The 16,091-nt window shown below is 35.2% G+C and overlaps 1 protein-coding gene, 1 long non-coding RNA gene, 1 other non-coding gene and 1 pseudogene across 3 annotated transcripts; 2 read left to right on the forward strand and 2 right to left on the reverse strand.

Moving 5' to 3' along the window:
- Positions 1 to 492: 492 nt before the first annotated feature.
- LOC104115820 (uncharacterized) lies at positions 493 to 5,751 on the reverse strand. Its single transcript, XR_011413784.1, has 2 exons — positions 5,439 to 5,751; positions 493 to 1,257 (listed from the first exon to the last, which is right to left on the reverse strand). It is a non-coding gene; the product is annotated as an uncharacterized lncRNA (long non-coding RNA).
- A 502-nt stretch (positions 5,752 to 6,253) lies between these two features.
- Positions 6,254 to 7,607, forward strand: LOC104115853 (protein LIKE COV 3-like; annotated as a pseudogene).
- Positions 7,608 to 7,957: 350 nt separating this feature from the next.
- Positions 7,958 to 8,029, forward strand: TRNAE-UUC (transfer RNA glutamic acid (anticodon UUC)). Its single transcript has one exon. It is a non-coding gene; the product is annotated as a tRNA-Glu (tRNA).
- A 267-nt stretch (positions 8,030 to 8,296) lies between these two features.
- LOC104115810 (ATP-dependent DNA helicase DDM1-like) lies at positions 8,297 to 15,513 on the reverse strand. Its single transcript, XM_033661229.2, has 16 exons — positions 15,355 to 15,513; positions 15,065 to 15,144; positions 13,982 to 14,242; positions 13,799 to 13,879; positions 13,085 to 13,431; positions 12,739 to 12,928; positions 12,426 to 12,601; positions 11,786 to 11,855; positions 11,458 to 11,647; positions 10,940 to 11,035; positions 10,763 to 10,857; positions 10,558 to 10,677; positions 9,750 to 9,869; positions 9,353 to 9,451; positions 9,166 to 9,273; positions 8,297 to 8,825 (listed from the first exon to the last, which is right to left on the reverse strand). Exons 2-16 carry the CDS (start codon positions 15,119 to 15,121, stop codon positions 8,586 to 8,588), a joined length of 2,250 nt encoding a protein of 749 aa, XP_033517120.1. The 5' UTR covers positions 15,122 to 15,144; positions 15,355 to 15,513; the 3' UTR covers positions 8,297 to 8,585.
- Between the last annotated feature and the right edge of the window lie 578 nt (positions 15,514 to 16,091).

Raw genomic sequence — 16,091 nt, forward strand, 5'->3', positions numbered from 1 at the left:
CAAATCATCAAGTAAAAAGACCTTGAGTTGATTTTTGAAAGATTGAGTTGATATTTGAAAGAAAGTGTTTTGGAATTTGGCAGACTTTTGACAGACCTTTTTAAACCAAACACAACAAAATAAAAATAAAAAAGTTAGATGCCTCCCAAAATCCAAACGGCAACGTAACATTGGAAAACTGATTGTCAGTCTTGTGACAATATCCACCAACTACACGTAGGCAAGGAAAGGATATTGACTGCTTTAATTTATTAGAAATTTCGACAGGACAATAAGGAAGAGCGCTAGAAACTAGGGGATGTGCAGATTAGAAAATATGAACTCTATGTCAAAATTTTGCTTAACTTACCACTGCCGTGAATGGGATTTACTTCGAGTTAGGATTACCTGTCTTTAGAAAATGGTCAACTGAGTCAAAACTTTAGTGTGCTTATGCATCTAAAATTATGCTTAATGAAAATAAATAACTGAAAAAGAAGTTTAGCAATCCGATTCCTTTGAAAACATCTAAATTTTGAGTATACTATTTGAAACACAAAGTACTAATTAATGAAAAATACAAATACTATTTCTCTTACAGAACTCAACTTTCCTATACGGTTCAGTAAAGTAGTCCTGAACCAAAATCATTTCAACCATTCAACTGCTAATATATCTGGTCATTCGGATATGATTTGGTAAACTCTACATACGCCTCAAAGATTACTACAATCAGCAGTAACACCTGCTTGGAAATTATCCAGAATTGAGCATCTTTATTTCCCACCAAGTTTAGTTTACAACAAAGCAAGAAATATTAAAATTTCTGAAACCTTGAACTCTGAACTCCGCTTCTTCATTTCACAGGGAACTAATTCATCGTCTAATAATACTTCTTCAAGGATGGATCATCAAGAGGAATACAAAGATGTTACACCCATCTTTCACAGCAGAAGCTCGGTCAGCATATGTGACGAAGGTCAAAAAAATTGTATTTCTACAATAGGAGTGCAATTCTGTGCAAGAGGTATTCCTTTCACTTAAACTGCTGTTTGGCACTTGCAGCTGCAGATGGAAGTTCACATAGACAAAGGTAATTGTCTTACTCTCTTTCTTGCATGAGCCTGTCTTAAAATTCTCAAGCGAACTGGAAGGGAAATGGCAAGGCCTATGATGAGAAAGGAACTCCAGTAATGTTGCAAATAGAGGGTCAGATACGATGATACTATAAGCACAGCAAATAGCAAGGTGTAGAACACAGCAACAGCAACATCAGCCCTACACAATTTGAGACAATTACAAGTTTGTTACAGTAGTAAAAATGGCACAGATCTTCCATAACTGTTTAGAAGGTTATATGAACTTGTGGTACAAAGGTTACATCATGCAAATATTATTCTAATGACCAACAACTGAAGACAGAACTGAACGGGAAACGGACATGGAAATTCAGTAAGTGTGTGCAAGCAGACCTAGATCTTCTTGTTCGTCCAAGTTCGTCAATATATGAGAAGAAGAATACACCAAAAATTTTACAAGTTACAGATAATAGATGATTGGCAAATACTATACTACAAGTAGCACTCCGCCCATTTAAAAGTGCAATTCCCTGACATACCATTAAACAAGGAGAGAAGGAATTCCAACAACCAGGAGAAGTTTGAAACATTGAACAACATTAGGATACAGAATAATAAGGAATTAAAACAAGATAATAATCAGGTACAGAAAGCCAAAGGATGAGATATGACAATGACGAATATCTACCACTGTGTTCGTCCCAATTTTATGACAATCTTCCCTTTTGCATCATCCAAAAATGTTTGATCCATTACGCTAATAGTATTGTTCTATACAACTTTCACAAATTTCAAAAAATTAAATTTATCAAAGTAAAAAAGCTTGTTAACAACTTTTTTTTTTACTTCCACCACAGCCAATATATTACAAATGCCAAACAAACATTAACAATTTGCACCTAATTAAATAGTATCACATAAGAAAGAGTTGATTAACCAGGACGGATCAGACTAGAATGCTAAAGCATTAAGGAATTAGAGAATTTTTAGGTGTTTGTCAAGGAGTTTATAGGTGTTAAATGGGAGTCAGGCTTTAAGCAAATGATGATGCAATTTGAAAAGGGCCAGCAAGAAGATAGCAAACCAAAAGTATAAGAAAAATCATCTTAAAGACAGAATGATGGAGAAAAACAAGTGCATGAACTCCAGCCTGGAGAAGAAGAAATCAGAACTCCTAGAACAAATGGCAGTGCTGGATAGTATTCAGGAGCAGAGAGCTTTAAAGGAAGGTGAATTAATCCTGAAGGATGGTTTATATATAGAGGAGATTGCTAACTGAGGAGATAGCATGAAGACAGAGATAACGGGTGCTATGGCTAAAGAAGGATGAAAGAAACACTATCCAAAGAATGGTAAATGTTCATAGAAGAGCCAACACTATTGATAAGCTTAGAATAAATGGTGAGTCTGTGGAAGACCAAGGGGCTATTAAAAGGGAGATATTATCCTTTTATCAGAAGTTATACGCAGAGACTGAAGATTGGAGACCTGAATTCTCCTTTGTGAGTGGTCCAAGGATTAATGAGGAAGAGGAGCAGTGGCTAGAACGACCTTTTGAAGAATTAGAGATACTAGATTTTATCAAGAGATGTGCAACAGACAAGGCACCTAAGACTGACTGATGGTTATTCAATGAGTTTCTGTTATAGCTACTGGGAAACCATCAAGGATGATATTATGAAGATTCTGAAAAATTTCCTGACCAAAAGCTTCAATGCGACATATGCGGCTCTTAATACTAAAAAGCGTGGAGCCAAGGTACTGAGAGATTTTAGACCTATATAGGGATGTGTATAAGATCATCTCCAAATGGCATTCATCAAAGGCAGGCAGATAATGGATGCGACATTGATAGCAAATGAGTGTGTGGATACCAGAGTTAAAGGGAGAAGTCCAGGGATTCTATGTAGATTGGATATCCTACAACCATGAAATTTGGGGCTTCCTGATCAGGGCATCTCCAACCCTCCCCCATTTCTCCATAATGGGGCTCCAATGCTCCCCCATTTTTGCCCCCAAAATGGGGGATGAATAGTGTTACCTCAAATATGGAGTGACACTATTCATCTCCTTCATTACTATTCATCCTTATTTTATTATTATTTTTATTATTTAACTCTTTTAATTTATCTCTTCATATATACCTAATTATGTTTATGTAATATCTTTATAATATTAATTTTACATCTTAACTTTGGTGTATAATTTTGATAAATTAATTTTCGTACATTTATTATTTTTATGTAAAATTGTAAGTTAATTTTATGAAAATCACCGATTTGAGCAATTTTTAGCTCGACACAAAAATTAAGGACAAAGATGCTCATTTTGTACTTCGTACTGCATTAATAGATCATTTATGGGAGCATACTAGAGATGGAAGTTAAATATTTATGTAATATTTAATATGAATTTTACCATAATGTAATATATATTTAATTATCTTGTATCTCAATGATTTCACTTTTATTTGAATTATCCATTAATATATATATAATCTATAATATTTGCTTACAAATTATATTATTTAAAAATTTATGGTATAAAATAATTTTATATTAAATTATATGTGATGAATATGTAAAAAAGAAAAAAAGATAGAATTTCTTTAATAGAAATAAGAAAATAAAATTTAAATAAAAATAATAATATAATATTGAAGAGAGAAGAATATAAAATGGAATATTCTTTTTTGGAATAAAAAATGGAGTAATGGTTGGAGTAACTTTACTCCATTTTGGAGGAGAAAATTCTGGCAAGGGTTGGAGATGGCCTTAGCATGTCCTAAAAGAAGGAAAATAAAAGCCACCAGAAGACTGGCATTTCTTAATTTAGGTTCCACTGATTAGCAGTGAAAGATTCAATACCATCACAATGGAGTAAGTCTGGAGTGCATCCCCAGATGCAAAGTGGTTAGTCCCTGCTTCTTCAGCCTAAAGGAAGCTCAAAAGAAGAAGGAGCCTATTTCAAAGTTAAAGATCATGCTGTCTAATCGAGGATCCTTTATGGAAAGCTATATTGAGAATATCACTCTCACACATGTTAAATTAGACTTTCTTTCTAATGTCTGACACTAGCAACATCCTAAAGGCAACCGGACATAGAAACGGACAATAGACGCCCTACGAATGGCTATGTAACCTAAGAGAGAGACAATCTTACAGCAGCATCTCAGAGAGAGACTCAAATGAATTAAACATATCCATGAAGCTGGGAAATATGTATTTATATCCAAGATTAGCTAGGGGAGACCATAAGCAAGGCATCATTGGATTGTGAAAACACTACTATTTGAAATTTTCAAGAGGAACCAATAATCCACCATGAGCATCAACGGAAGAGAAAAAGAAGGTTTAGAAAAGTATTAATATAGCTAAGCATTGTATATAGCACATCTCCTTGGGAGATCAACCTATAAAAGAGTCTCGCTATGCAGCACATAAAATTTTTATTGTCTGGTCACAAATGCAGAGAAAAGTCCAAGGAAATTCAAATTGAAAGGTTTCGATTATACGTCTGACCTAACAATGAAGGAAGGAAAGCAGCAACCTTCCCCCCTTTTTTTCTCAAATAATCGTTCTACTTTTTAATGAATGGTTCTAACTTTCAAGGTAGGAATTAACATTTGTAGAAAATATTATTAGGATGCTCCCTTAGCATCTAACATCAAACTTACTCAAGTAGACTCCCCAACCCCATAAAGAAAATGCAAGAGAAAAGGGGGAAAAAAAACTAAACAAGACTTTTAATCACTTCAACCCCTGGAAAAAAAAACTGGCAAGAACAAGGTCTTATTTTGTAGAATGCCTTAGCAATTTGCACCAAAGGTGACTTTGCGTCTAGCCAAAAACTTTTCGGATGGTGATTTTTTGGAAGTAGTGAGTCATGTCCATGGCCTTCGCAATTAGAGCTACTTACCTTGTGCCTCAGCAGAAACTTTTAGAATCATCATTTGTCTTAGTTAAATTATTTCAATCTAGTTGAATCACTTGAAATATCTATAGTTAAAGTAGTTCCCCAAATTAAATTGGAAGTATCAGAAACATAATATAATGCACCCAACGGTGTAGCTTAACGGTCAATGAAGCAGGTGAAAGACCAAGGTTAAAATGACCAAAAACAATTCAGATAATTTCTTCTCAAAAGTTACCTGTACATGTGATAGTGGCTGATAGCAGGTACCCGGTGGCAATGCAAACAATTAAATACATCACAAAATCATATTTTTTTTCCAAATAACTCATGAATAAGCAAAATAAATTAAATAAATTAACATAAAAGTCGAAGCAGAAACATTTTTTTCCTGCTAAAAGTGTTTAATTTGATGTCAATATGTGCAAAAATATGTACATACAGTAACACAGACAAATGGAGACGTACCAGTTTGAGAGAAGAGGCTTAGGGGAAAAGAAAGAAAGAGGGGGGCACTTGTGTTGAGATCGGATCTGGTAATCTCTGAGCTGCTCCACCAGTTTAGACCTTGTTATCATGTTCCCCCCAAAACGACCGGAAAATTTTCTCCGATCTCAATTTTTTTTTGTGTCCAAATCCAATTGCAAATTCAGAAGCAGAGAATTATATCTAGGTAGTGGTGGATTCGGAATTGAAGAGATCTCAAAGGAACACGACCCTCTGATGAAACTGCTACACTTGTCTACCGAAAGAAAAAGAAGAAAATGCTAAACTGAGAGGGATACGTATTAGCACATGGTATACCAATTGATAAAAAAAAAATTAAATGAGATAAAGATTAATAAATGTATAAAGGTATGCAATTAATTAATAAAAGACCAAAAAATGTACAAAAAATAACTGCCAGGAAAGAAAATTAAAATACTAATACATTCATATAACAATATACAAATGCACATTTGGTTGGTTGTATAAGGACAATCACTTTATATATAATTAAAAAATGTAATACCAAATTATTTAATGTCAAACAGAACGTAGAATAAGAATATATAGTAATATGGAGATTAAAATTTTAAATACCATTATTTATCATTTATTTTATTTTATTTTATTTTCATCTATCATTTATTAATCACCATATAAAAGTTTGTTAGTCACGGTATAATAATATTTTCATTATTTTTAATACATAAACAATCCATGTACATTTGGGGTCACAACTTTAAAAAATTTATTAATTTTGAGAGATTATAGGAAAAAGGATAGAAAGAAAAAAGAACATGGCGTTGGGTGGGCTAGGCAGTGCATTTGGATTAACAGCACTAATTAGAGTTTCTGATACCAGTGGGAGGCATAGGTCATGTTGTTACAGCAGAGAATAATATAGGCGCCATTCACTCCAAATCTTCTTCTCCTTCTCAATCCCCCCTTCCTTCTTCTTCAATGTCTCATCACTCCTCTCTCTCTCTCTCTCTCTCTCATGAATGTACCCACCATCTTTATTACCATAAAAAAATGATCTGATACATGTCACGTCACTTTGTATCGGTATTATTGGATTAAAAACTACCAGCAATGTCATTGTTTTTCTCATTGAATTCTGCATGCATTGACATTGTCAGCGGATGGTTAGTCTCCTTTTGCTCAGCAATTCTGTTCCACTTGTTGCCATGTATTTATTTTCTCGAGATATCTTCATTTTATCATATGACCAACTCTCCGTAATTCCTTTTCCCAAAGTATCTTAATTGTTGGAATTCTGGCGTAAAATGTATCTATATCCTTACCATTCAGTGCTCCAGCATCAATTAGAAATTTTCATATGCGGTGTCACCATTAACCTTTTACATCACTTGGTGGTTCATTCATTTTGTGGATGACTTCTTTTCTCTAATCTATAATCATCTTGGAATCAATCATGTATTCGGTTAGTACCCCCACATTCTTTTGATTTGACCGTACAAAAACTGACATCTAGATTTCATAGGTTTTCTTCCTCTTCTTTTTTATTTGTTTTGTAAGTTTCGGAGAGGGGAAAGAGCTCTGCATTTATCATTAGTGTTTGTACTTATTTTGAATTTTGATTCGGAATGTTCCAAATACTAAACATAATGCAGCAAAATTTTCCAGATAAGACTTCACATGCCTTCAAAGAAGTGGCCATAATTAGGCATCCGCGTCTTGGTGAGTATGCATTTGGCTTCATAACTTCAACTGTCATACTTCACAAGAATACAGGTGGAGAAGAACTCTGCTGTGTTTATGTCCCAACTAATCACCTCTACCTGGGAGATATATTTCTTGTGAATTCTAAGGATATTATGAGGCCTAATCTCTCTGTTCGAGAGGGGATAGGTAAGACTCTAAATTGGAAAATTTACAAACTAATTTTGCAATTTTCACCTTCATCTCTTCAAGTGATGTTACTATGTTTAACTTGCAAATGATGTAGAAATTGTCATATCCGGGGGCATGGCTGTACCAAAGATATTAAACAAACATACAGGAAGTGCAATCCATTTTATCTCCAAGAGTTGGAAAATTTGCAGTTCCACAAATTTGATTACTCATAATTTCGACGTCCATCCCTGAGAAACCGCGGAAAAGATGGCCGGACTTGTAGCTAATCATGGATAGAGGCTCTGAAAAGAATATATCCTCACTCTTTCTCCTCTGATCTTTATGATATTTAGGTACATTTATCTGATTTTTGTAAAACAACAGTAAACAAACAAGATTTTGTCAAATGAGTTCTAGTTGAATATTGCGTACGGTTCATTAAAAAAAAATTACGGTTCATCTCTGTAGAGAGCAATATTATGAGATCGAAAATCCATTGTCTTTTGTCTGCTACCATTAAAAGAATGCAATGTTTGAAAACCATTTTAAATTTGTTTCGAAAGAATTAAAAGTTAAAATGGTGGGTCCAAAAGCTAGAGAATTATATTCTAAGTATATTGTTTCGTAGGAAAGAAAATCAATCATCCGTTATCGTCCAGCGGTTAGGATATCTGGCTTTCACCCAGGAGACCCGGGTTCGATTCCCGGTAACGGAATTTTTTTTTTCTGATAATAACCTTTTTACCTAAACTCACTTCCAGCACATACGGTTACTAATTTCAAGGTGAGAATACTGACAGTCAAATCTGAACCCTAAAATCCTAGTACATGTTTACGCCGATGGTACAAGATGTTAGAATTCAGAATTTTTGCTTCTAGTCTATGAAGAATTTCATCGCACTGACTACGTAAGCCACCATAACCAAATTTAACAACTTAAACAGATAAAAAAAGAAAAAACATTAAAAACACGGAACTGCTAGTTTAGCGCTCATATAAGTTCTGAATACCAATGACAAAGTAATTGTTAACATAACATGATTGGTGAAGTCAATAGCTTCTCAAGTAACAAAATTTTACAAAAAACTGGTGCTGTGAGCAAAACATAATTTAATACTTAGTACAAGTCCACCGACTTCAGCAGCACAAGTTTACAAAAATCTGCTGGTGTCGCCAAAATATAGTTCAACTTTTAGCACAAGGCAATGTAATCAGCTATTGACTAAGAAAACATAGATCTAAAACCCCTAATTAACCGCATCAAATCTCTCATCAGCTGTTGAGGGTGGAAAGCACGCCTCCAGTTGCAGTTGGAATAACTACTTCCCAACCAGGTCCTTTGAGAGGAAGCACATTAACACATGATTCAGTGTTCCCATCCTCACTTGAAGGACCAACAACTAGATCACTACGGTCTAAAATCCTCTCCAGATCTTCATCTGTAACATCTGTCTGCACCAACTTGTCCTCCTCACTATCTTGATCTCTCATGAGAGCCAACAAGTCCTCCTCCTGAAACATCAAAGATCAATTAGAAAATCTTCATCTATTATTTTCTTCTACTCAGTGCCACAAACGATCAGATACATCTCAATATTGTAGCTTACATACCAAAAACCCCAGAAAAGAAGGGTTCAATGACAAAGGTAAAAGTGGGAACATGTTCAAACAAGTAATGAGAATGTTAACTAAAAATTACAATCAGCTGAAACCATCAAAACACCTGCAACAATTGCTACGCTATTCAAAACGTATAGGAAAGATAGCAACTCATTGACGCACTATAGAAGGAAAAGAGAATTTGCGACATAGAATGATAAGTAGAAACTAGTAGAGGGAAAATAACACTAACCTCCATAACATCCATGGAAGGTTTGCTTCTTTCTTGCTTAAATTGTCCTCTCCCGATTACCACCTGCTCAAGCTTCAACTTGCTAAAAGCTCTTTTGAGGATTCGACCCTGAAGCACAAACACTTTCTTTATCACAATGAGCAATAAAGAGATGCAAACATAACTTTAGGAGTAGCCTGAATCATACCTCCACAGACAAAGCTGTGGAAAACCTGTAAACATGAACAGGTTTGGTCTGACCAATTCTATGGCACCGATCCATTGCCTGTAGATCCATTTGAGGATTCTGAAAAGGAAATGCATAGTGATCAGTCTAAATGGACATCAATTCACAAATGCTACAAAACATGGAAAAATAGTACAGCACAAAAAGAAATCAAAAATAAGAAAAAAGCAAATGTGATGCAATAACTATTGTTCTTTTTAAGAGAAGAGATTTTAAGCAGAGCAAACTTCAGTGAAGGCAGACACTACAACAGCTGAAGTGTGACATGATAATGCAAAGACATAGTAACAAAGGGATGAAACCATGCAAAAACCTTGGCAAAACAAATGAAAAGCATAAGGGGGCGTGAAGAAGATACCCAATCACTATCATATAAAATACAGGTATCGGCAGCAGTCAGATTGATACCAAGGCCACCAGCTCTAGTACTAAGAAGAAATATCCTGTACTTGCTGCTAACATCATTGAACTCCTTGATCTGTTCCATGAACAAGTAAATACAAACAGATCAACTTCATTAAAATTATTCCAGAAAACGAACTAGATCAGGTAACCTCCCTAAAGCCCATTCCAATAGCACATAGAATTACAACAAGAGTCTAAATTTTTTATAGGTAGTTCAAGTGAGAGACAGTAAACTAATGCAACATAGAGAATAGTCAATAAGAAAGATGTCACATCAAAACCAAAATACAGCATCATAGCACTACCTGATATCAATACACAACCAAAGAGATGGAAACTTTGTGATTAAATGAAAAATGATAAGGTCAGCAGGTGAGGTAAATCAGTAAGAAATAAAAAGACTTGCATATATTTTGTATTTGATAACAAGAGATTGTATCAACTTTGTAGAGAATAGATTATAGAGTGAACCAACTTAGAGTCCAAAAGCAAATACTGCATCAACAGAAATCAGTAATCCCAGGCGCTTCGTCTTGACGATAATGACAGTTTATTGGTCCATCAATAGGCTTATTCCTAGGGAGAAGTGAAGTTCCACACACAAGCAGAGTTACGAATACGAGAAGGTTATCAGCAGATCAATGGTAATAGCCAGATGTTCATAAACACTCTTGAAGATTATCCTAATCGCATGGCCATAACAGCACACAACTTTTGTGAGCAAGAAAAGTTAGATTGATAGAACAACTGAGACCAATTACCTGTCTTTTTCTTTCGTCCAATTTCACACTGCCATCAATCCTACAAACATCAAATCCTTTTTCACTAAAATAATAGTGCATTATGTCCAGTACTCTAGTCCACTGAGAGAATATCAGAACCTGTTGGCAGTTAACGAACTGAGGTTAAAAGTTTGAGCAAAGTAGGAAGACAGAAAAGCTCGAAGCACCAGACAGCTTCACATACCTTGTGCTTGCGAGCAAACAGTTTTGTTAACAGTCTGTCCAGCAAAATAAACTTGCCACATTGGTCAACTATTTGTTGCACAGGTGGATAAAGAGCTGTCAATAAAAGAACAAAAAATGCTATTACCAACCAGCACATAATCAATATAATCAGTTCCACAGATCATCCATCACATACGAGAACCGTTGAAGAAGGACTCCAAGAGATCAGGATGGTTGCAATTCTTGCGAAGTTGAACCATCAAATTATTAAGCTTTCCTTTAAAACCATGCCCTGCAAAATTAGCCAGACGAGGCATTAGGACTGCAAACGCTAAAGGTACGTAAAAAAGGAATTCACTTCATTGGACAAAACCAACATAAAAAAAGATATGCTCCAAAATAAATTGGAGATGCTATAGTGTGGTAAAAGAAAATCAGCATTTTATTATAACAGAAAATATAGCAGAGATAAACCAACTCAATTCCCCTCAGGATAAGATACATATTAACATTTTGTACCAGTACCAGTGGACACATTCTCTATAAAACCAAAAATCTAAAGAGATAAACCAACTCAATTTCAACAGAACCAGTTACATATTTATGATTGCAGTATTTCAGTGCACACATTATCGATCAAACTGAAAATCTAGAAGAGATCAATCAACTCATTTCCCACCAAATCAGATATGTATTTAAGATTGCACTAATTACCAGTGGACACATTCTCAATCAAATAGCCCTCCAGTGTCCTATTAATTAGGTGTTCCTGGAACTTTTTCTGGTATTCAGTCATGGTAGCATACAATATTATCTCCTTCTTACGAGGAAGCATTTGCTCAACATCCACTTTCATCCTCCGTAGAAGAAAAGGACGTAATATTGCATGGAGTTTGGCCACAACCTGCAATTACCACATTATTAAGATAAATACTTTAAGATGGAAAAGACATGGTATACTGGAAAACATTCACTAAACAGATGATAAATGTCTTAAACGGATAAGAAGAGGCTAGGCTATAACACTGGATAATATTCATACTTGTGCTCTCCTCTTTTCTTCCATTTCTTCCTTTTCTGATTCAATGGTGCACTTCCCCGACAGATCAAACCTGATATATAAAGAAACCTCATTACACTAAAACGCTTCCTGATTGACATTCACTTAGGTTTAACATAAAGGAAATTGGGGAGATAACTAATAGTGATAGACCCTACTTTGAGACTCTTATTACATGCACCTACATTCTGCTAGACTAAGTACAACACATCTTGCCCTTATGAACTCTGACAAGAATCGGCATAACTACTGTGATGTAAGTGACTAAATAAATGCAACTGCAGCACGTATTAGATTCCTATGAATAAACTATCACATAGAAGTCAGCTACCAGAAACTGAGACACTTTATGCCAACAGAGCGATTAGAGGGCTATATGCACAGGATATCTATTTAAGGCTATGATAACTGTAGTAACCATTTCGCTGATATGATAAGATAGACAACCAAATAATTTTAAGGATGATGAAACAATGTGGCTTGCAAATTTAGCAAACTGTAACCACAGTATTGATTGAGCAGATAACTTGAAATCACATGTATATTTCTATTATAATAACACGCCTCAGCAGTCACAAGAAAACACTTTAACGAAAATAGTCAGAAATAATCAGCTGATTACCATGACTCAAATTCATCGTGGGAAGAGAATATGTCCGGTAAAATGAAGTTCAACAAGGACCACAGCTCAGCTAAGTTATTATGCAGAGGTGTTCCAGTTAAAAGGAGCTTGTTTTCAATGGGCAACAGCTTCAATTCTTTGAACAATTTGCATTTTGAGTTCTTTAACCTATGCCCCTTGGAAAGAAGAAAGCAATAGAATTTCAGCACAAAGTACAAAATGAGCTGCTTCCTAAATGAAAGAACCAAACCTGCAGACAGAAAATTTTACAAAACAATACTAGTTTACAAAGTAGACTGTCAATTGTAGGTACCTCATCCACCACAAGATATTTCCAACTGTAGTGCCTCAAGCACTTCCTTGCATCACTTAATGCAACTTCATAAGAAGTAATTACAATGGGAAATTTGGGACCTATGGTCCTCGGCATGTGCTTCATCCTTATCTCATCCCTCTGTTTCTTGTCACCGTGGTAGATGATTGCATTGATTGAGGGCACAAACCTTTTAATGGAAAAAAGAAAAAAAGAAAAAAAAAAAGGTATGCCTTTAGTTGCACACAAATAACACAAGACAATTTCATCCCAGAAGGGAAGCAGCTCCACCAATACACAAACAGCACTGCCAGTTAATTGCAGAACAATGAAGATGTCAATGTACCTCTCTATCTCATTCAACCAATTTGAAAGCGTAGACAAAGGAGCAATGACCAAATAAGGGCCATCCAAACCATTCCCCTTCAAATGAGCAAGAAAAGCTATCGTTTGAATTGTCTTTCCAAGTCCCATTTGATCTGCTAGGATACCATTCAATCCATTTTGCCATAATGAGATCAACCACTTGACACCTTTCAGTTGATAAGATTTCAATTTCCCACCAGTCAACAAGGGCACAAGTTCGGCCTGCTCTCTTTCGACTCTCTCTTCCTCTGTGAGGGTTGAATCTTCATTTGAAACATCTTCTTTAGATCTTGTAAGCATGGCAGCAACAGCTCTCTTGGCTTTCCTCTGCGTAAGTATTTGAAACCATTTCAAAGAAATGAAGGCAACAAGCAGCTAGGTTGCAATTAAGCAAAGGAAATGACCTCCAAAAAACAAGATTCTCAACTTAAATTTCAGACATGAATAAAAGGGCCACAGAAATGTAAAGACCTACCGATGCATGCCATTCTGTTCAAAGCAATACTAATTTTATTTATTTAATTATTTTCATGATACAAAAACAATACTAAAAATCATCCAGTAAAAAAAATAACTCAATAGTGTTATGTCTGTATAAAATTGTTCAAACATTCTCAACTAATCAACTATAGTTCTAAGTCTGATGACATATTCAAGATATAGGTAAGGCTTCAGGAGGCAAGAAAAGGTTTACATTGTTGTAGCCTGTTGTCGCCTTCCGTTTCAAGCCACGGCCTCGTTTGTTTTCATTGACACTTTTCTCTTCACCTTCTATCTGATTTTGTTCATACAATAAGAATTAATGAACTTGATAAGCAAAAGAGCTTCAAATTCTCCACATGCAAATTATAATTCTTCCGAAAAATCAGGGAGATACCATTTTGATGTTATCCATATTCTCCAGCAGGAACTCTGAATAAAGTTGTGTCTGGGTAAGAAGCTCATCCAACTTGGTAAATTGAGTTTCATTCAAACTGGGCGCCTGGTTGAGGTCATTTAATTGTACCTCTTCCTCCTTTGCACATGCTTTCCTCAAAATTTCTTCCTCCATGGATTCAGGTACATGAGTGACATCCTCATTTTCTGCATCATAAACTACTTCCTCCAATTTAACAGCGGGCTCCTCTTTGCAGGTATCCTTCAAAATGAGAGCACACAATGTGATTCAGAAGAAAATACAGCAGATAGTTCTCCTTACACCAACGGTACACTTTCTAATTGGACCCTCAGAATGAGTCTTCAATACTTTTTCTTCAATTTGATGGGGTAATAAACATCAATCATAATAAACGAAAGACGGTACAAAGACAGCAATAAAGGTGAAAAAAATACAGGACAAGCTTAAATCCCCGTCAGGAAGGCGTTCCTGGATTCAGTAAATCTCCAAGCAGAAAGAACTGGTAAGTGAATTCAGCCTGTGAATCAAACACATAACTGAAAGCAAGAAAATGAGTATCTATTCACTTCAGAAACTTAAGAATGATCAGCACCCTGTAACTTTAAAGCTTCTAAAAGCTTAGTTTTACATCAGGACATTTGATACTAACAGTGATGACTAGTAGAGTAAATATCACATTAAAAAATTAATCTCACTTTGGAGTTCAGATCTGTGCTGCTTCACTAACTAATTTTTTGCTCAAGAAACCTCCTCTGGAGCTAACACGATACGACATTTCACCCAATGATTGAACGGTAGACTTACTATACTTCCTCATATATAGGAGCTAAAACAACAAAATACAGAGCCATAAATGTAAGGGACTGAAAATTAAAAGCCAAAATATCTTATAACCAATAATATCTACAAACTAAACTTCCAATCGCAACACCTGTAACCTTAAATGAAAGCGAGTAAGGACAACGGCAGTGAACAACAAAACTCAAACAAACATTAGAAAAATAATAAATAAAAATACGAAATGATAGATGAAGAAGAAAGAGAAAAACAAAAAAGCAATACCTCATCTTCCAGAACGGAAACAGGAGAGTCCGAAGCTGTCTTGTCGTCGGCCACCATTTCACAGTCCAAACCCTAAGCTCCTATAAAACACCATGACACAAGCAAAAGCATTCCGATTAAACCAAAACGTAACCAAATCAAACGTCAGGCATATACGTCCTTACATTCCCTCAGAAAAGCGGAAGAGAACGAAAATCAAATACAGTGACAAAATCATCAGAAAAATGCACCAAAAAATCTCCCCAAAAAGAAAAAAGAAATCCAAAAAGAGTTGAAGCAAACGAACATACTGGAATCAGTTTCTTCAGTGAACGGAAGAAAATGGGAAGCAATGGAGGAGACCAGAGAGAATGGGCTGTAACGGAAAAGGTGTACGGTATTTGCAGCAAAAAGGCAAATAATTTTCTACACTTTATTAAAATTAAATGGTCGTGCAGGAAGACAAAAAGGCGGGAAACTGATGTTATACGATTGCCCTAGGATGTTTGAAATAATATCCAGAAAGCCATCGGTGGTGTCGATGTGGATGTTGCGCATGTCTGTTCAAAAAGTTGTGCTCTTGCCCCAAAAATTCTGTCCCGTAATTCCCGTAAACAATAGTACTAGTAATTTAGTAGGTGTTTGGACTAACGTTTGGACATAAAAATTATAATTTTGAAAAAGAAAAGATATTTGACAAGTTGAAAAATAATACTATTTGTAAATTATAATTATGTTTGGACAGATAATTCAATTGAAAAAATATTGTAGTTTTTTTTTGAATATTTTGAAAAAGTGGTTTTGTGAAAAATATTCAAAAATTTACAAAATTTTATGAATAAATATATTTATTTTTTTTAAATACAAAAAAAGGAAAAAAAAATTACGGGCAAACGGATGCTTAGGTACTCCGTATTTAAATTTTGCAGAGAGATAACACTAACAAAGAAACTTTGGTATGCTTCCATGACCAAAGTAAGAAAGCTGGATTACTTAAGTTAGCACTCCTGGAGAACCATATTTTTACTTTGCATTATAGCATGTTAGG

The sequence above is a fragment of the Nicotiana tomentosiformis genome, chromosome 2 (assembly GCF_000390325.3).
Source record: "Nicotiana tomentosiformis chromosome 2, ASM39032v3, whole genome shotgun sequence".
NCBI classification, from domain to species: domain Eukaryota; kingdom Viridiplantae; phylum Streptophyta; class Magnoliopsida; order Solanales; family Solanaceae; genus Nicotiana; species Nicotiana tomentosiformis.

Coding starts and splice junctions, on each gene's coding strand:
- LOC104115810 (XM_033661229.2), bottom strand. CDS start 15,121: ATGGTGGCCGACGACAAGACAGCTTCGGACTCTCCTGTTTCCGTTCTG. Junction 14,243..15,064: donor TTTCCGTTCTGGAAGATGAG/GTATTGCTTTTT, acceptor CTCATTTTGAAG/GATACCTGCAAAGAGGAGCC. Junction 9,870..10,557: donor TGGACGAAAGAAAAAGACAG/GTAATTGGTCTC, acceptor TTCATGGAACAG/ATCAAGGAGTTCAATGATGT.